At 43.1% G+C, this 20,762-nt stretch overlaps 1 protein-coding gene across 1 annotated transcript in view; it reads right to left on the bottom strand.

The window, feature by feature from the left end:
• LOC309415990 (lipoxygenase homology domain-containing protein 1-like) overlaps positions 1 to 20,762 on the bottom strand; it is a gene marked incomplete at both ends in the record, with an annotated part of 135,006 nt that overhangs the window by 11,543 nt on the left and 102,701 nt on the right. The window contains 3 exons of the mRNA XM_082013728.1: positions 5,950 to 6,135; positions 11,574 to 11,751; positions 18,608 to 18,725. Of these exons, the coding sequence (XP_081869854.1) occupies positions 5,950 to 6,135; positions 11,574 to 11,751; positions 18,608 to 18,725 (482 nt within the window). The remainder of the gene's footprint in view (positions 1 to 5,949; positions 6,136 to 11,573; positions 11,752 to 18,607; positions 18,726 to 20,762) is intronic.

The following is a 20,762-nucleotide window of genomic DNA, read 5'->3' as shown; positions in this document are numbered from 1 at the left end:
GCTAGAAAAGGAGCGTTAATTGTGAGGTGTTAAAATCATGGCATCTAGCTTTGCATCAGTACATCCCAAAACACTTTAGGAAGGTGAATAATTTTTATCCCTGATTTACATAATTAAAAACGAGGTACAGGGATGTGATTTATGCAAGGTCATTCAGCAAGCCAGTGGCAGAATAAAAATAGATCCGTTTTGTATCTCTCTCCTTTAGGATCATGTTAGTTCACACCACAACCTTTCTGATCAGAGCAGACAGGCGATGCAAAACCTCTCACAACCTTTGAAAAAGAAAAAACTTAACACTTGGGACAGTTTTAACAAATAGGTTCCCTGTCCCCCCTCCCCTTTTGTCTATGGAACTTGTTCAGTCCAGGATTTGACTCAGGTCAAAACCACCCATAAATTACTCTCAGACAAAAAATCAAAACCAAAACCAAAACAAAACCCACATCTTACTGATAAACTACTCCTGTACAAAAACACTTAACAGCTCAGAGTGAAGATACAACAGTTTCTCAGATTATATTCTTGCAATTGAAGCATATTTTGTGTTTTACTGAAGCATACTTGATGCGAAAACGTTTAACAAGGACACAGGATAATTTGTCCCCAAGAGGAGCAAAGGAGGCTTGTAGAAAAGAAACGTTTTTACAGAACTGATAATTCTACAGCTATATCTGGCCTTTTGGGCTCTTTCCACTCTGTAGTGAAGCGTTCTGCAGTTACAGGAGATTTGGGAAGAAATGAATGACTCTGCAATGTCAACACTGAAGTCTTCACCTTCTCTCCAAGTCTGCTGTTTTATTTGCTTACATCTTTTTTTTTTTTTCTACTTAATATCAACTCTGGACTGTGAGATCTTTGCTGTGTCTTTTGCTTGGCTGTACTGCCTGTAGCACATCTTTGTGACTGGACTGTTGAGTCCAGGAAAAAACCTGCCGTTGAAGAGGGAGGAAGGTGCATAGCGTGTGAGGAGGGCTCTGCAGGTTGGCGCTGGGGTCTCCCGAGGTGCTGAAGCCAGATTTGGGCAATCTGAAGGACTAAGCAGCCATGGCATGGTTGTTGGCACGCTACACAGGTCTGCAGCGTGCATGCCTGTTTGTGCCTTGTCTAAGGTGTTGACTTCAGTCCATGCAGAAAGATGCAGGAGTTGACATTTTCTTCCTCTGTACTGAGTCATCAAGAAAACAGGAGGGATGATGGATTCTCGTCTCCTTGGGCAGTTTTGCATATCTATTTCTCTTCCTCTGACTTTATATTTAAAGCAAAAAATATTCAACAAATTTGCCCCATGGATCAGCAGAGTTTATGAAGCAACAGTCAAGTGCTGAGAAGACGGCTTAGAAAAGCCCTTCTCAAGTCTGATGGCTGAGCAAATCCTTACAAAGGGCTAAAAAGGCAGATATTTAGGTTTCTTTTAATACAAATGCCAAAAAGGCTTGGAATCATGTCTGTGAATTGCAGAAACATATCCCTGTAAAAGCCATGTCCTGAGAGTTCAAGGCCTGGGCAATTCAAGATCTGATCGAAGATACTGCTCCTGAAAAAGGTAGTTCCTTCAGAGAAAGAAAGGAAATACAAGGGTATAGCAATGCTTTTGACTTGGGTCCAGATCAAGAAAGGGGGATAAGGTACTTTCTCCGCTGGAAGAGCCACATAAAAGGAGTCACTGGGGCAGTTAGGCTATTTAAAACTCAATTAGACAATGTCAAACCAGTCGGTGTAATTGAGAGAAGGGCCCTGTTGAGGCAAAGAAGAAGCTGGGCTGCATAACCTTGGTATTTACTTCTGTCTTTGCTCCTATAATAACACAGAGAAGTCTAGTTTATCCGTAATTAGACTCTTCCTGGCTCCCCTTGGCTGATGGCTACTGAGATAATCAAGAACCTGAAATTAATGACTTTAGAAAGACTGCTTATCCTCTGGGTTCAAATCTATTCAGGCAGATGAGGGAGCTAAATCCAGATTTCCCACATCTCCTTGTTGCAAGGAGAAAAAGGAAACAAAAAAAAGGGTAAAAAAAAGCTTTTTATAGGTAAATAATTCCATTACTGAGATACTGAGAAACTTTAAGCCATTATTCCAGAATGGTGATTTAGACCTTAAACCAGAGAAAAAATTGAGGCCTATATTTAGAAAGCCAGCATTTCTACAGACCTACAGATACTGATCTTGCATAAATGTAGAAGTAAATGAACTCGGATATGAGAAAATACATAGTGCCTATCTGAGATCAGGAGATGGGGAGTCTGGAAGCGATTAAATTTGCTCAGGGAGTCTAAATATATTAGGTCGAACATCAGTATCTCAAAGTAAACAGGGGCAAGATAAAAAGACACACAGCAAAACTTAAAACTGAGTTTCATTCACAGAAATTCATTGTTACCAGACTCTTGCTGGTGAGTTCTAAACATACGAAAAATCAGGAACAAGTTCCTTGAAATTGCACTTGTGAAGTCTCTAAACTGCCTGTTTTCAAATGAATGCCTATCAATTTTGCTCAAGTCAGAGGAATTAGATGGGGGTTTCATTCCTCCTTTATATCTCATACCGAAATGCCGCTCAGCAGTTTTTGCGGGGAAAATGGCATTTAAAGGCATTAAAGTGGGACCATAAAACTAACATGCTTTTCCAGAGGAGGTAAATGCAGTGTTTGCAATTTAAAGACCTTCTGACAGTCTTTGCCATTGCAATTACTGTCTCTTCAACTCTGAACACCCCACTGCAGTCAAATTTCAGTGAAAAGATAAACAAAAGTGGGATGTGAACTGGGAGCAAAGCCACTGCAGCAAAGCTTCACTGATGGGGATGGATGCTGAGCTGGACTTCATGGCAAAGTAGCCACCTTGGGCAAGCCACTTAAATGTATTTTATCCTGAAATGGCGGCAGATTGGTTGACTTCTTGCTGGGACCAGGTGATGTCTGAAAGAAAAAGAAGCCTTTTGATGGTTAGCAGTTCCCTTAACTAGCTAAAGGCAGCTGACGTGAGTCAAAACAGACTGATGCTGTCATTGAGGCTGATTGTTGAGAAAATTAGGAAAAGAACATCAACCATGTTCCAAGCGTTCAGCATGTAAGGACCAATGGGGTAGGCCAGTGTGAGTCTGAGTCTTCCACAGACCATTGGCAGAGAACCATTTAGTCCAAAAAAGAAAAAAAAAAACCTAAGGAAAGAATGATCAACATCTGATGCCTCAAAGTAATGGTAAATACAAGCACATTTTTCTTTAATACCCAAAGTCCCCCAAGCATCTGACAAAAAACATACATGACCCTCGAACCTTGACCCCACTAATCCTTTCCAAAAAATAGAGCCAGGAATTTCTAACCAGTGGCACAGCCAATTTATATAAATTATATAGAGAGAGCAAGCATATATGCAAAGGATAGCTATAGCCTGGGATCCCAGCAGTAATAAATACTCTACCCACCCAACAAACTGTCATGCTGCATTGTGTGAAGTTTTAGATAGGATATGCCTTTCACATGACTAATGCAAGAACAATGAAGACAACATATGTTATGATTTAAACTGCAGTTGTCCTTCTTTCTAGAGGGAAAAACAAGTACATTTTTGCTGAACAAAACCTGAGCTTGTTGTTTGTCCAAGGCTTAACCGTGCAGTCAGCTAGGTCTGGTAAAAACCCTATTAACTATTATTTATAAATGGAAACCAGTGATATGAGGGGAAATAAGGAAAGAAAATATGAGGTTGCAATGTGTATTTATATTCATAAATATGAAGCATTTTTTCAGGTTCTGGGCACATGGTTTACTATTTTAGCTGGCTTGTGGTGGCTCTTTGGGTACATGCTCTTAGTCCACAGCAAATTTAAAGTAACCGAGCCTATTTACTGCCTAGCCTAAGGCTAAACTCATTTACTTCCCTTTGCCACTAACCAAGAGCATGCAGATAGCAACTACCATATCTCAGCTGTAATGTGGTAACTCTCCAATCTGTATCAACATCATCATCAGTGGCACGGAGAAGGTGAACCGTGACAACTTGTGCAAGAAAGAAAAGGCAGCCAAGTGCCTAGATCCACAAGATTCACTTGTCATGCAGCAGAGAGCAGACCCATGAGACTCATCACCATGGGATGCCATCGGTGCTAAATATCTCCTGGAGAGTCTGGACAAGCACTTGAATGAGAAAATTCACTGAAAGTTACTTAAAGGACAAAGGTGATACTGAGTTCAAGAGATGCCCTGAGCTATGCCTAGTAAGATGCAGAGGATTGGGGAAGGATTACACAGGCTCACCCAGTTCCTCCTCTTCCTCGGGCACCCAATGACACTGTTGGAATCAGCTTCTGGGCTCGACAGACCCTTGGTCTGACCCAGTTCTCATCTTCCTACATGGCAGCCTGAGCGTGCCTGAGCCCTAAGGAGCAGCTCTGCTCTGGTGGGTGTATTTCATTCTGTCAGCATGACCAGTCACCAGGGACCCATAATGCCTCTTGAGGAAAATGTTCTTTTTGTAGACATTTTAGCTGGTAATATGTTTGAAAAGGAATCTGCAAGTCCACATTGATTTCTTGCTGCTCCCAGAAGGACTTCTGAACCACCCGTGCAACTGCAGAGATGCCTGTTTGATGAGCTAAAGCTCTAGTGGGTATTTTGATAGATCTTTCCATTTCTGCATCTAAACTGCAGATTCAAAGAATAAGTATTTTGGCAACTAAAATCAGGTAAAAGCAGCTCCCTTACTGCATTCAGCACCAGCTATATAACATGATATTACAGAAGTTAATCAACTAAATTGTCCTGTGTTGTGGGAGTGATAAATACAAGCCCAAAGCTTGCAGTGGCTGGGAATAAACGATCATGTTAGGTGGATGGTGGTATTTCCTATTTCGTATTTCACAACAGACAGAAGCTACAATGAGTTTTCTTTTATTTTTTTTAAATAAAAATAAGGAGGCAAACTTCCAGTGGGAGAGTTTGATCCAGAGGTAGCATCTTTTATTAATATTGCATGAGATGCAGCCTACCCCATCTGCCACAACTTTGAGAAGTCGAGAAGATGATGACCAGGATGTGTCCATACTGACATATAACCCCAGCCCAGCCATAAACCAGCTGCCTCAGTACAACCAGGTAATGACTGGGTAGTCCTGCTGCCATTCCTCCCAGGACTACGATAGATACTGCTGCCCAAACTGCCTTGTTGGTACTGACCCAGGTGGGTCTATGGAAACCATCAAGCTTCACCTTTAGGCTGAAGGAAGGGCCTGCCATTAGCAAGCAAGTCATCATTAATGCAAGATCATCTCTTTCAGATGAAGGTGGAATGGGATGAGATGTCATCACAGCAGTGTGAGTGATGCATTTGTTACAAGATGCTGCTTGGTGCCTGAATGACAACACAAATGACTATGGCAGTGGCTCTGCTGTGTGTGAAACCAGTTAGGGTATCCAGCAGCGGGGAAATGTCAGAATCTCTCTCAGCAGGGCACTGCACACTCACCAGCTGATGTAGTGATTGTAATAAAGACAGACACAAATCTTTATCTTCTACAGCTCACTGAGTTATGCCAGGTTGCATTACCCCAGGTGCTGATGTCAGGATGACATTAAATTGCTAGGAAAGTGCCATATTGACCAGTGAAAAAGGTATTGCATTGATAGAGTCAGCGTGTTGGGGTAACAGGCTGGATGGCTTTGGAGGAGCTATCAGTGCTGCAGTGGTGGCTATAAGCTCAGACTGAAGGTGGGGACCCATTAGAGCAGATACTACACCAGCACGCAGGGAGATGGTCTCCTGCATGAAGGGTCGAGGCAGCCAAGCTGGGACACAGGATCCAGGTAAAATCCTTGAGGTTACCCAGGTGCAGCAGAGCTGGGAGCAGTGCCCTCAGCCTGCCCCATGTCCTTGGAGGAGGATGAGTTTCCTCAGGTGAAAACGTTTGTCCTGCCCTTTACCACCCCGCTCAAGTCCCTGCCCTGACCTTTGTTGTCGTGCCAGATCCGCACTTTACAGAGATCTCCCAGGCTCAGCATGTCCGAGAAGTTGAATTCGTCCATCTGGTTCCTCTCAAACTTGTTAGACTTGTTGGAGTCCTTCAGAGCCAGCGTCCCGCTGTCCCCGTTCTCCCCAAACAGGATCAAGGACACGTTGGCGTCGGTGCCCGCTCCTGGAAGAAGAGACCAAGGCACACAGTTACGAGCTAGCCTGCCGCACAGGGCTGACACCCAGCCCCAGTCGTGTGGAAATGGAGGCAGCAACGGCAGGCTGGATGAGGCTGGAGTGATGCTCAGGTTGCTCTGGGCACAGCCAAAGAATTTCCGTGAGTTTGCGCCCTGCAAGGAGGGCACCCCATGGCAGCTAACAAGCCAGCCCTTCCAGCTCATCCCCCGAACACAGGTGGAACGCTTCGCCCTTGCATTCAAGGTGTGGTGACCACGATGACAGCAGTACTAATTGGAAGCAGGAGTATCTGCTCTTGACGGAGCACTGTGCATCGCGTTGCTTTGCAGAGGATGTCAGCGTCGTGACTCCCTTTTTCCCAAGGTGGCTTGGGAAGAAAAGTGACTTACCCAGCAACATCCAGCAATCTATGAAAGAGTGTTAAAGAACATATTTTAACTTTTCTAGCTACAAAGTATTAGTACACATTGTCCTGGGCTTCCCACTGGGCCACAGTCCCTTTTCCACACTGTGGTCTCTTTCTGCAGTTCCACAAGCTCCTCCAAGCTGTCCTGTGGCATCCAGGACACGTCAGCGGGGGTCTGCCTCGTACGGCTCTCCCTGTGTTGCATGGCACAGGGATTTAAAAGCAGAGTGCATATTATCAACCAAACCACTACGGCATCTGGTGGCCTACTTTCCCCTCCCATAGGTCTTCCTTCTATATTCCTGCTTCTCAAAATATTATCCATGCTGCATTCAGTGGAAGAAGTCCCAGTTTCTCATACAGCAGTTTGCTCCACCTCTTTTTACATATATCTTAGGAAAAGAATGATTTTTAAGATGCTCTTTATTACCTGATATTGAATTCCATATGCCCACTGCTGTGCATGTTTTGCCGCAGAAAAGAACCATGCTGTCAATTCTCCTGACTTTTGGAGGCCAAACCACCATCTGCAGTGACCTTATGAACATTGTAGCTGAAGGTGTTACAACATTTTTACCTGGCACTATTTATAATTTGACCAAAATCATTGCTTTTTATTTTTGATGTCATCATAAAAAAGCGGATTCATAGAAAGCAGGTTGATTCCAGATGGGCTGACATTCATTGCTGTGTCCGAACCAAAGCCCTTAAATTTTGGAAAATGAAAATGAGATCATCAATCCCAAATCTGTTTTACAAAGACACTCAGCATCTGCTGCCCTCGGTTAGATAGCCCAGCTTTGAAAACTCTAACTGCCTGCCAAGCCATTTCTTACACAAGAGTATTGTAAACCCACTCTGGGCCACACGGATAGTATTTCCCGCAGCTCCATTCACAACACAATGCAGAGACAAATTTGGGGGTACTGAAAACTTCTTGAGAAAGCTGCCACTTCTTTAGGATAATTATTTGAATACAGAAATTAGGAAGAAATCACAACTTTTCCTATAGAAGGATTGAAAAAACACTAAAAGGAAAAAAAAAAGGAAGAGAAAAAGAGTCATACAGAGAAAAGGCAAAGCAACATTTGGTGTCCACGTGAAAAATCGTCTATATTAAACTGGGGCTAATTTTCAGCAGTTCCCCAGGAAGGACTTAAGAAGGAAGAGAAAGCATCAGGGATTCAGGCAGTTCATCCATACATGCGGTACCTTTTATGACCCTAAAGCTTGCTGAGGTGAGGAACAAAGCAAACTGAAGTCCATTTCCTTGCAAGGAGCAGGCTCCCAATTAATGCAAGGTCTCAAAAAGCACAAACCCAACTGTTTCTTAGCAAAACCTTCCCCACAGGAAGAGCTTATGAAGGCCTCATGCCGTGACATTTCCCTCACAAGCAATTAACAGGAGATGGGAAAGAAAAGCACAGAAATTGCTGAATCAATGTACATTTCACCTATTTGGGTCTCTGATTTTTTTGTTGTTGTTGTTAATTCCAGGAAACTGTCAGGCACATTTAGGAACTGTAACAAATTTGACAAATGAAGAGATAAAGGTACTGTGGTTGCACCAGACTCAACTGGCAATGAGTGCAATAGCTCATGAGTCGATACTGGGGTCTGCAGCACTGAACTCCATCATCAACACCCTAAACAATGACAGTGCATCCTCAGCAGATTTCTGAATAACATTAAATTCGGGGGAGTGACTGATGTGCTGAATGGCAGAATGCCAACCCAGATGGGCCTTGAGAAACTTGAGGACTGAGCAAGTCAGAAATCCCATGAAGTTCAGCAAGGAGAAATGCAAAGTTCTGCATCTGGGGTGAAATAACCCTGCACGTGTACATGCTGGGGAGTTGAAGAAGACCCAGAGGTTACAGCAGTAACATTCATATTCAGGTTGAATCTGAGCTAACAGAAAGTTTTCAATGTTCAATGCAAACCACGCATTTGGCTACCTCCAGAGGAGCATGGCCAGCAGCTGAAGGGAAGATCTTACCCCCTTTGCTCAGCATTGCAGAGCCCATACTGGAGCCAACCATGGTGCCAGTTTGGGTCCCTGGATCATGACGAGACACTGAGGAAGGCTCAGCAGTTTGTTGCCAAGATGGACAGGAGCTGGCGCAGGTGAACAAGGGCCCCTTGACCACCTGGAAGGACAGTGATAATGATGACAGGGTCATGTGCTGTGGAGATGTCAGACCGTACCCCAAGGAGCCACAACCACAAATTGCTGGGGAGGTTTAGGTTGGGCATCAGGAAAAAAGTGTTTCTTAGGAAAATAGTACAGATCTGGATCAGGTACCTGGGGAGGTGGTGGCATCACCATCCCTGGAGGTGTCCAAGGGCAGAGTGTTAGCTGATTTGACCTCATGCTAGCAATAGTCCTTTGGGCAGGAAGATGGATTAAATAACCTCCAGAGTCCCCTTCCAACAAAAGTGTCTATGATTTTATGTTTCTTATTGAACATCTGCATAATTTTTAAACAAAGCGTAGGCTTGAGTCACAGCCTTCGGAGGCCAAAGAATGTCCTTCTTTTGACTTAACAGAGACTTGGATAAGGCACTAGGAATTGACACCAACTGTCCTAAATTATGTAATTTGTAGGCTGTAGCTGAGCTGACAACATACTAATTGATCTTATAACAACAGAGATAAAAACCTCCTGCTTCGTTAATGCTTGGAAAATGAGAAAGTAGTATTTATTCTTTCTCCATCTTTATTGCATTACCATGTATATGATGCCTGCATATAGAATACAGAAAGTCTGCATAAATCAAAAACAACAAGCGAGGACATTTTTGTGCCACAGAAAGAACCATCAGGCAGTCTGGCTCTATTGCAGCTGTGTCTGTGGGTCATACCTTGAAGAAAATGAGATTGTGAGTTCCTTCTCTTATAAGATCAAAAGTAAATCAAGATTTTGGTTTTAACCAAAGTTTACCCATCTCACTTGGGATGTGTCTGCCATAACAACCTCTTCTTCCTTTATCTGTGTGTTCGCTGAGAGCTGCCATCTGAGGTACTTCTGGTGGCCTCTGGATTTGACCTTTGCAAGAGAGGAGTCTTTCCCTGATGCAGCCTCTGTATGTTACATAATCATCCAAGTTGAATGACTTCTGAAAAGCCAAACTGTAACTCAAAGGTTTCTTTGAGGAAAAAGTGGGACTTTTGTTAAATATGTATGTATGGTGGGGAGAAAATCACTGCCGTTTTCTAGTTTGCTGCAGGACATTTTTTGTGGGATTCATTTTCTCTAACTTTAGCCACCTAGCCTAACTTAATTGTGCTGGCTCTGTCTGAATCTGATGAAGACAGAGTGACAGAGACCCTCCAGAAGATGATCCAGACCACTGCTTAAGACTCCTCTCCCAGATGAACTGACCAGAAACAGTCTAGACTAGAAAGAGTTAAGACCACAAGTATAATTTTTTTAAGAGTTACAAATTGGTGAGATGAATCCTACCCTACATTTTCTTTTTCTTTTTTCTGTTTGTTTCAATGCTTCTGGTGCACTGGAAAGTTGAAAGCTATTGCAGAAGAAAACATTATACCTAGAAAGAAACACATCTGATTCTATTCACTGTGGGGCATTCCTGTCCCTAGACAATGTCAGTGTGGCAGGAGATGATAAAACATGTTTAAACTAGCCATCAAGGGTAAAACATCTTTTTTTCCTGAATTGGTCCAGCCGGGAGTAATCGTGGAATACATAATGATCGAAGAGGGGACATGGTTCATGACTTGTACCCTCTTTAGATAAGCACTATGTGTGATCTAATCATAAACAGACTCTCTGAAACCCTCTCTGTAATCTGCTCTTTCCTACTGGTTTTTGCTATTCATAATGAAATAAAGTGTTTCATCATTAATACCCGCCATCCCTCATTCAATGGGAAGGACAGATCTGTCTGCTGTTGCTGTCGTCTTCTATTCTCTTCTCGTTTCTATTTCCATTGCCTTTGTGAGTTAGGGCTGGCTTTCACAAAAAGGTCACAGAAAGATCTACCATTATACCAGATGGATTGCCAGATACATAAACAAATCTTCCTCTCTCGTTTTTGTTTTTTGTATTTCACTACATGTTTTTCAGACAAGCAGCAGGCAGAGCAGATAGATAAAAAAGGGTGAGGTGGCATGAAGATGCTCTGCCAGGGGAATTTTGATATTCTCAGATCAAACCTCAGAAGTTGCATAAATTACTGCTGGTAAATCCAGGAAAAGAAAAAAAAAAAGAAAAAAGAAAGAAAGAGAAGTAGAGATCAGGAGGTGATTATGTGCACTGGTGTGGCAGAATCCCATCTGAGGGTCAACCTTTCAAACAAGGTGTCTGCAAGATGATGTCTAACTTGCCCCATTTTGGCATAAGGCAGCTTGTATGTGGTTGCAGCTTTCATTCAGCAGCCTGACAGAAGTTCTCATGAAAAGAGGCAGGGATCCCAGGAAATGACATAGAAATCCCATTTCTTGGCTTTTGAAGCTCTGCAGCTTTCTTTATACTCTGTTCCACCTTTTCTATCTGGTGTTCATTTAGGAATGGTTTTTCACGGCCTGAGATAAAAGGTCTCAAAACACTTTGAAAAGGAGGGGGAATTATTGGCTCCTCTCTTTGGCCAAAGTAGATAGTGCTGACTGGCAACCTGCAGCCCACCAGCTTTGACCGTAGCCTTTTTTTCCATCCTACATGGATGGATCTGAGCTGACCAAAAAGAAGGGGGCTCCTGACCATTGCAATGGGGTCTGGCAATAGCTTCTGTTAAGGTGTCTTCAGAGGAAGCAACAAGCAGTCAAATCTAGGCCTTGTGTCTAAATATTTTATGCCTGGAGCTCAGATGAGGATGAAGCCCACAGAATAACACTGTCATGATGAACAGACAGCCAAAATGGCAGTGTTCCATCATAGGAGGGCTAAATTATGCTTTTTTCAAACATAATTTCAAATTAAGCAGGAGGTATTCCATTCCTAAAAATCAAACTTCATACTAGAAAAGTCATAAAGTATCCACCACAGACATACCTCCAACATCACTGGTTTTAACCTGAAGAGTGTATGTTGTGTCCTCCATCATCTGCTCATCATTTATGACCGCTGGCATCTCACACACAAGACTTCCCTTGGCATTTTTCATCTTTGACAGCCATTCACCGTAGGTAAATATGGCCACTTCTTGATTAGTCAGGTTCTTCAGGGTGATCTGTGAAGAACCAATATAAGAGAAAAAAATTCAGCTAAACTTCAGCTACCATTTGAATGAGGGCAAAGATTAAACTTATAAAGTGCACAGTGTGGTAACACATGGGTGGAGCTTGGTCATAGCTTCAAAACCTGTGCTGAGCTCTTCTGGGATAAATGGAGCTCTCTCTTATGGACAGTATTTGCTGTGGTAACTTGTCCTGAGAAATGGTCTTCATAATATTGGACGTTTTCATGCACGGGGTAAAGCATAGGAAGAAATTTGCTCCTGTGACATAAGTTATGGACAAAGCTCATCTTTAAGAGACTCTGACCTTTCCTGGAAGCCAGTATGGAATTAGCTCCAAAGAAGAAGTAACGGAGAGTTATTAAAACCCTCACTACCTCTCCTTGAAGTACACAGCATCTTTCTTTCACCTGCCTCTTCTGTGCAAACACACAGCAATCATTGTAGAGATATGCAAACCAACCCCAAACAAGTTAAAGCAATGCACAAGATAAAATTAGGCCAGCAAAACTTAATGCTTCACACTCTTCTCCCTCTGGGAAAAGGTGACAGAACAAACAGTATGCAACAGATATTAGTCACACTGTCTAATGTGTCATGGGAAGGAGCTCAGATGCTGTGGTGATAACAGAATAGGAACCTATTTAGAACAAGCCAGTGAGCTACTCCAACAAACATCCAATAAAATACCCATCTTTATGTGTCCTATTTCAATGTGGGCTCAGTGGAGCATCAGTCTAGTGGGAGAAGGACATTACACTTGCCTACAACAAAAACCTAGCAGTAAATTCTCACTCAGTTGGGGGAGTTGGAGGGAAGGGAGGAGACAGGGCTGCAAATTACAATTTTTGTTACCTTCTAACAGAAACAAAGACCATACCTGAGTGAAGCAGGACATCAAGAAACAGTGTCTTGCAAGGCACATCTCTGCAAAGGCCATGGAAACGTGAGCCCAGATGACTCAGAGAAGTGTGATGTGACATTAGGAAGAAACAAATCATGGAGTTGTGGAAAATGTTAAGTTAAAAGGGACACCTGGGGGTGTCTAATCCCACCTCCTGCTCCAAGCAGGGCTAACTGTAAGGCCATGCCCAGCTGAGTTCTTAAAATCTTCAAGGGTCGAGATTCCCCCAGCACTCTGGGCCTCCATGCTAGGACTGCATCACAATTGAAAGAAGATTTTTTTTTTCCTTTATATCCAATCAGGATTTTCCTTGTTGCAGCTTGTGCCCATTGCCCCATGCCCCTTCACTGTTCACCTCTGAGAAGATACTGGATCAATGGTCTCTGTATCCTCCCTTTAAACAGCAGAAGACTGCAATTTTATTCCCCCCACACCTTTTCTTCTTAAGGCTTAAAAACTCCATTTACCTTAGCCTTTCTTATTATGCCATATACTTCAGCCCTTTGACTATCTCACTGACCTTCTGCTGCACTCTCATATATCAGCCTAAGAAACTTATAAAACTTATCTTGAGATAAAATGTGCTCACATTCAGTCCTCAAACTGCATGTGTCCCAGTCCATGCACTTCTGTTGACCCCAACCAAGCTTTGCCAGAGCCTTTAGCAGTTCAAAAGAAGAACGTTGCTCAAAGGTTATAAAAAATTATTTTAAAGAGGGCAGTAGCTACACCAAAGCTGAAGCAGTAGCTGTGCTATTTGTGCATTGTGTGGTTCCATGGGTAGGACACTCATCTGGGGTTTTCTCTCTGCCTGATGCTAAACAGGGATCTGTAACACAGCACCTTCATCCCAGAGGTACAGGACATTTCGGGCTGTTGAAGCTGTCCCACTTTTCTAAAAAGGTGCTTATTCACAGCCAGTGACACTATTATTTTGTGGTCAAAAAACTGTTCTATGAGTCAAGAGATGTTGAATCAAATCTTTGCTTTGAGCCAAGCAGAAATCAGGTCTCCACCACCCCAGATGGTGCCCTCTCTCTGCTGGGGCACAGACCAGAAGGAAGGCTCCTCTCTCAAGGATGCATGAACAATGTCTACATCCTCTTAGGATTCCAACCTAGAAACTTTTCTTTGTCTAAAATTTGCAAATTTGAATTGTGAATAATCTCAAGTGGACTGAAAATGCCTTTTTTTCCTCCCCTTGGTGCATAAACTCTTTGCTGGAAAAGGTTCAGCCAGTTCTACCTTTTCCATGCTTAGGAATGACAGCGATGCTGTTAGTAGCAAAATGTCCTGAGCAAAGCTTGCAGGGAAATGTCAGGAAAGCAGCGGGGGGTAGAAGCAGATTAGAGTTGCCAGCTGGAGGGCACTCACAGACAGAGATCAGACCTCTCACAAATAACCAGCCTGTGCCCAACGCTCCAGATGCTGTCTGAGGAAAGCTGTCTGGCTACTAAAACTACTGGAGCAAAATGCCCTCTCTTTCCATCCCCAGCCCCTCGCCCGGGATGAGTGATTTCAGCCATACGCAGCTTCATGTAAGCACTTAGCACTGACGGAGAGAGCAGCCTCCGCTATCTCATTCTGGGGTGCTGCTCCCGAGAGGAGCGGACAGGAGCAAGGGATTCGTTTTGCGAGCTTTGTTTGCTCAGGAGAGATCACAGCAAGGAACGCAGAGGCAGCAGAAAACCTGTGGCAGGCTGATTGCTCGGTCACAACATGGGTACATTGCCTACCTTACCTAGCACGAACCACCTGAACGCCGGGCATCCAGCCCAAGCACATCGTGCTGGCCCTCCCTATGGTCAGTGGTCAGAGCTAGGTATCACCAGAGAAGCAATACATCCCACCCAGGCAGTGTCGTCCAAGCTGGGGGCATGTAAATGGCCGTTCAAGGCATCTCTCCCTCTGGCTACAGAAAAGTTCTGAACAGTTTGGTAGAGGAGGTGAAAGATGAACATCGCTTTCTCAATGACTAAAATAGCACAAAATGAATCCCATCCTACAAGGAGGTGTTTGTGGGTGTTGCACACAGACAGGATGATGCAGGATTTTGATTTGGATCATGAGGGTCAAGAAAGTCATCTCAGGAAGCCGAGCTGAAGCTGTTTTTATTTTCTATCTGTTCCTCTCAGAAAAGTTAGCTACCACTTGGCAATGAGAACGCTGCTTTACATTGCGTCTAAACTATTTTTTACAATACCTAGAACTTGCTGTGGACATCCTGCATGCTTTTAATGCTCAAACATTATCACTAATTATGCATAGGTTTTAACTGGGCTGTAGAACACCTATAGAAATGAAAAAGAAGTGGGAGTGATATGGATGAATAAAATGTTGATAATTTGCTTTGCAGCTGAGCAAATATCGTAGCTGACAGCAACTTGAAATTAATTGTGTGCTGTAACAGAAAGGTTTGACATGTCTGATCATTTGTTTTACCTCAACCCAGCCTTCTCCCAGCTGCAGTGTGAAACATGGTCCACAGGGGCTCACACCCCACTAACAAAAAAATACATAGATCCTGGATTTCATCTTTAAAGACTCAATTGCATGTTTTTTTGGTCCTGTTGCATGTCATTGGTCTTCGCTTAAAAACAGTATCCTCTGATTGTAAAACAAAAAGACTTTGCTCTGTTGCAAAGAACAGTCAGCTTCAGCTATAATGAATTGTCTCAAATTCTCTTAATCACCTTTATATAAAGGAAAAAGAACTGAATAAAGCCCAAGTCCCACATTCACGATAATTTGTGACGTTTGAATGCGATGCAATTAGTGCTTCATTAAGACAGCTTCTTATCTGCCTGGCTTTGACAGCACAAAGTAGCATTAAAATTCTGAAGGAAGCAACACTGCAGAATTCAACAGTCTTACAACTCCTGTTATTTCACTCAGAGAGCTCTCATTCTTTCTTACTTCTAGCTTTTCAACTTCATAACTAAGACACTGGGCAGCAGGTGAAATCATCACATGGACTGAGGAACTCTCTGTCCCAGGAGGAGGTTTCCAAAGCATGCATTGAGATAAGTTTCCTAATTAGAAGCCACAAATTTTTGACAATGAGGGTGGTGCCAGGTTGCCCAGGGAGGTGGTGGATGCCCCATCCCTGGAAACATCCCAGGTCAGGCTGGACGGGGCTCTGAGCACCCTGCTCTGGTTGCAGATGTCCCTGCTCACTGCAGGAGGGTTGGACTAGATGGCCTTGAAAGGTCCCTTCCAACCTGAACCATTCTGTGGTTCTGTGATTCTATGTTTTTATTCTCTGATTTTTCAGAAACACAAAGCAGCGTTGTGGTAGCTGTGATTCTATGTTTTTATTCTCTGATTTTTCAGAAATACAAAGCAGCGTTGTGGTAGCCTGATGTGGAAGAGCATGAGATTCAGCATTAGATCAGAGGAAAATATCCAAACTCTGTGTCTCTCTCAGCAGTGGTGAGATCAGAAAGTGTTGCTCAGCTTTAGAGAGTTTTCGGTATGTCCTTCTGTGCATAGCAAGAATCAATAATATTCGTTCTCACCCAACACATCACTAATCAAATTTTGTTCCCTCTAGAGGATTAAGTTTAAGTGTTTAAATCTTATTGCCACTTTTGGTGCAGTTTGAATCTTTGGCACCAAGTTCATTACTTTGCTGAGATTCTGAATGAAGTTTCCATGTATTTTATCTAGACAGAAAGGAAAAAAAAAAAAAAGACTACTTCCCTGCTTGTAAATTGAATCTTTTGGCTGTGTACAATATCATTGATAATTCATGCATTTTAATTGGTATTTATGCACTTCTATTTCTGGTAAACTAAAAGCAGTATAAATTATGACCAGCAACATTTTACAAAGAGACCAAAGAGAATTAAAAAGATCATTTATTGTTATTTTAATAGAACAAGAAAACTGAGAATATCCTGTAGATAAATGGAGCAACAAATGGTTAATTACGGGGTTGATGGCTTAATCTAGCTTCTCATTTCACTGTGCTAGTTAGCACTAACTGTGAACCATCTGTCTGAGAGTTTAGCACTACCCCCACAAGTATTTCATTATGCAGTTTTAATATGCATTTTTGACAGAAATGGAAATGGGCTCAGATCAGTTTTCATGTCACACCAGGCTACATAAGTTTTCAAGGCTGGAATACAAATCAGAGAACACAAATCCTTCCTCCCCTTTTCCAGAGCTCTCCTGTCCTCCCTCTCTGCCTGGGAATGCAAATGCTATATTAACTTTTGCAGGAAAGGTGAGAAAGAAAACTAATAAATAAAGTTCTTTATGTATCACTGGAGCTAGAAGATCCTCCATGCTCTGTTTCTCTAAGAAAAACAGAAATTACGGGTACAATTTTCAAAAGCTTCTAAAATCCTCGTCTCAAAGAGTTGCGTGCATGGTCTGCCTGTTGCTTCTGTAGAGCTATAAGAAGGCTATAAGCCCATCAAATGGGTCCACATGAGAGTCCTTTTTGTCTACTTCTCTGGGAAAGCCTTGCTTTGGGTGGGACAGTCCAGCAGGCTGGATGACTGGACAGGGTGGCACCAGGAACACGTGAAGGTGTTATTTGCCACGAAAGATGCCACTGTCCCTTGCCTTTGAGCTACTGCTAGCTCACGACTGCAAGATCTGGAATGTCTCTGGATGAATAAGATTTATTTGATTTCATTTTATATGAATATGATTTATAAATCTCAAGAAGGTACTGGGAAACTGGCAAAGGGAGTTTGACCAAGATAACTGAATCAAATCAGAGAACAGATTGAGTTATTCCTTAGGCACAGGAGAAAAATTGTGTCTGTGGCATATATTCGGAAGATATATGCTGGAAGTCTAATGCTTTGGAAAGCTGCAAAAGAGTTGCTGAGAAAAAACTTAGAAGTGACAATGCTAAAGTACAAAAGGTACAGAAACACTTTTTAGACCATGCTAATGGAGGTGTAGAGCAGTTCATCACTTCACTGGAAACTGGTGGCCACCTACGACCAGTGTTTAGAAATGCATTATTTATGGACAAATGAAGGAGGACAGCTTCAGACCAGTCAAAAAGGGTAAAGGACCCAATAAAAAAATCCTGCGCTATTGTTTCTGACCATGAGTTAAGCTATTGGGTCTTAAACTATTCTCATTAAAAAGTCAAGATACAGAAATCCAGCAGGATATCTACTCCAGAAAAAACATGCTAAATAAACATGGCAGAGAGGTGTTCCTCCTTTAATGACATCTGATGGTGTGGAATCAGCACATCACTCCACCTCTATCTTAGAAATGTGATTACAGGGACCCATAACAAGCCAACTAAGTTTTACTGCCCAAAAATAAGTGAAGTTTACATGGGGCTGGTGGTTTGGTAGAAAAGATTAGCAGACAGACTGTGCTTTTTTGCAAGATAGGACACCAGGGAAAAATACAATCAACAGAAGCAGTGGGAGCCGTTTTACATGCTGTATTCAAAATGCAAGAAGAAAACGACACCTTAATTGTATGAAGAAGAAAAGAAAGAAATCTGCCTGTGTGCTAGAGGGAGAAGGGAAGGGGAGAGATATGATACCTCATCTGAAAGGATGGATTATTTGGAAATGTCCCACCCGGCCCAGGCCCCCGCTAGCTGTCCCTGCCTGGTAGAGGGAGATCCATTCTCCCACAGGGTCAGAGTATGGCTGGGGTCTGCAGGAGCTGAGGGTACTCAGAAAATATTGCAGGTGGCCAGGGTGGCAAGGCAAGGCTCTTTTGCAGGGATGGAAAGCGAGATCTAACAGCAGAGACTGTGGTAAAGCTGTACAGCACAGCTTTTGCCCTTGCTCTCTTCTTTTTTTGACTCAATTCCTGCAGGAAAAAACCATGAGAAACCAAATGGAAAGCAGCAGGAAATTAATAAAAAAGAGTCACTTGCTGCCTTCCTCCTCTTTCTCAAGGGCTTTCAACACAAGCAGGTTGCACAGAGACATGCAATGTGAGGTGCATTACCCTTTCCAGGAACCAGTGCGGGCGAGTCCCCTTCCCGTCCGTCCGAATCCTCATCTTCCTGAGGGGTGCAATATCGGCGATCTCCATAATGAAACTGTCCTCTTGGCCTCGCTCAAACCTGGAGGGATTCAAAGACCGAGGAGGTTTCCTGCTGCTTTACAGCTCCGTTGCGTCTTGATCCCCTGTCTACGCTTCAACTCGTGCCTTGCCAATATCCTTAAATTAAAAGTTTATTAGTGCACTTTATTGGACTTGAGCTTTTCTGTCCTGCAGTCACCAGCTACTGTGTTGTTGGCAAGACACCTCAGATGCAGATTTGACAGGGATTCCTCCTCCCCGGGAAAAACAAGTCCATACAAGGCACCTGGAGTCATTCCAGGCAGCCTGTGGTATATATTATCACTCTGTTTGTAACTAGAACAATAAAGACTCACAGTTGGGTTTCAGCACATCACCTTCCTCCTGGCACCTGCCCAAGTGCCTGCCCTTAGCCCATCCCAACTAGAAGGCAAAGCAATTTTGCTTAATCTTCTTTCGCTAAGACGCAGCACATAACTTTGCATTTGCCGTGGTGATAGACAGTTGCTGCAGCTCAGCTAAATACGGTGACCTTATTGCAAGTCGGAGCCCAACACCTAAGTTAGTAAGTGCAGGCAAACGATGTTAGAAAGGAGCCAAAACCGACCGTCCCACACTCCCCTCCTGAATTTGGGGAATTTGGATTTGCAAACAGGCTCCGTCTTTGATAGGAACCAGGATAGGTTTGCGTAACATTGCATGAATGATCTTACCCTGTTCTTGGCTGCTGTATATAGGCACAAGGATGTGTAGGAACTGCTCATCCGTAGCAATCAGCAGAAAGCAGAAGAAGGGGAAAAACTAACATATGCTTCTTGAAGAAGATATTACACTGGCTAGAAATGCAGCTACCTTGCCTTCCTCTTAGCATCAATGGTGCTAAGAAGAAAGCCTTGCTCCAGTGCAAGTGCTGCCTCAGGCTCAATACTACTCTGTTTAGAGCAAGTGCATCTTCTAGGTTTGCCCCCAAAATACTCTGGCAGACCTGCTGTGGGCTTGGAGATGGAAATCCAACCCTTGCTAAGTAGAAGCGAAGCCAAATCCAGGGAGTCTACCAAGCACCACCATGACCACTCTGCTGTTGAGGTTCCTCCTTCGTGCAAACTTCTCCTTGTGAGTTACCCAAGTCTGCTGAGAAGTTTGGGAGAGAGCTCTGCAAACTGTGGGCACTACCGTAATATAGACAATCCATAATGATGCTATCTCACCCCTGGCAATACAGTTAGCCTCCTACAGCTGTGCAGTGCCAGGATATGGAGAAAAAAACATTTCTTTACCAACCTCTGCTCAGATTACACCCTGCAGCATGAATGTGATTATCCTCACACCATTATCTGAGCTTGCATAGCTGCAGATGTTAGCAATAGGGATTGGCTTGAGCCTCTCAGTTTTCATCCAGGCATTGCTTTCCCTGCACTCCCAGAGGCATTTGGACGGGGCGTTTTGGTCCCAGTCCATTTCTCGTTATTAAGGGTTATGTTTGCTCTTTGAAAAACTCCTCTCTTTTGTTGTTTGTCTTTCTGTGGTACCAGATACCAAGACAACCTGTCTCACTGTGAGAAAGAGAATGTGCTTTTGTGCCTGGACTGGATTGATTTCCACTTCTATTGAAGGAAAAGGTGTGACCCTTCCAGCTTGAATTATCCCATGATCCTATGATCAGTTTTCATTACAATCACTATTACTTACAAAGCTTCATAGAAGTCTCTCGCTCTGCTCCTTTGCAGGCTGAGCAACTCTAAGCTAAACAGTCTGTTAACAAAATAAACCATTATTTATCTTCAGTAAATGCCCTGTTTACAGTTTGTAAGGCTGATACTCACCTGCTACTTTCAAGAAGCCATTGTACCAGAGGGAAACAATTTCTAAAGTGACAAACTGGGTGACCCAAGAGCTCTTTTCTATCCCTAATTTATACGAACATGAACATAAGCCTGAAAAAAATTGAGAAGTACCCAGACAAGCTGACTGCAGCTATTCCTTTTCCAGGACACTGAAGCATTTATCTGAGGGATTTCATTACGCTTTCCTACCCATGCCTGCACTTATAAATATTTCTATTGCCCAGAGGTCTTGG

Source organism: Phaethon aethereus (assembly GCF_964289735.1).
Source record: "Phaethon aethereus genome assembly, chromosome: Z".
Classification (NCBI taxonomy): domain Eukaryota; kingdom Metazoa; phylum Chordata; class Aves; order Phaethontiformes; family Phaethontidae; genus Phaethon; species Phaethon aethereus.
This window is presented reverse-complemented; position numbering and strand designations above follow the sequence as displayed.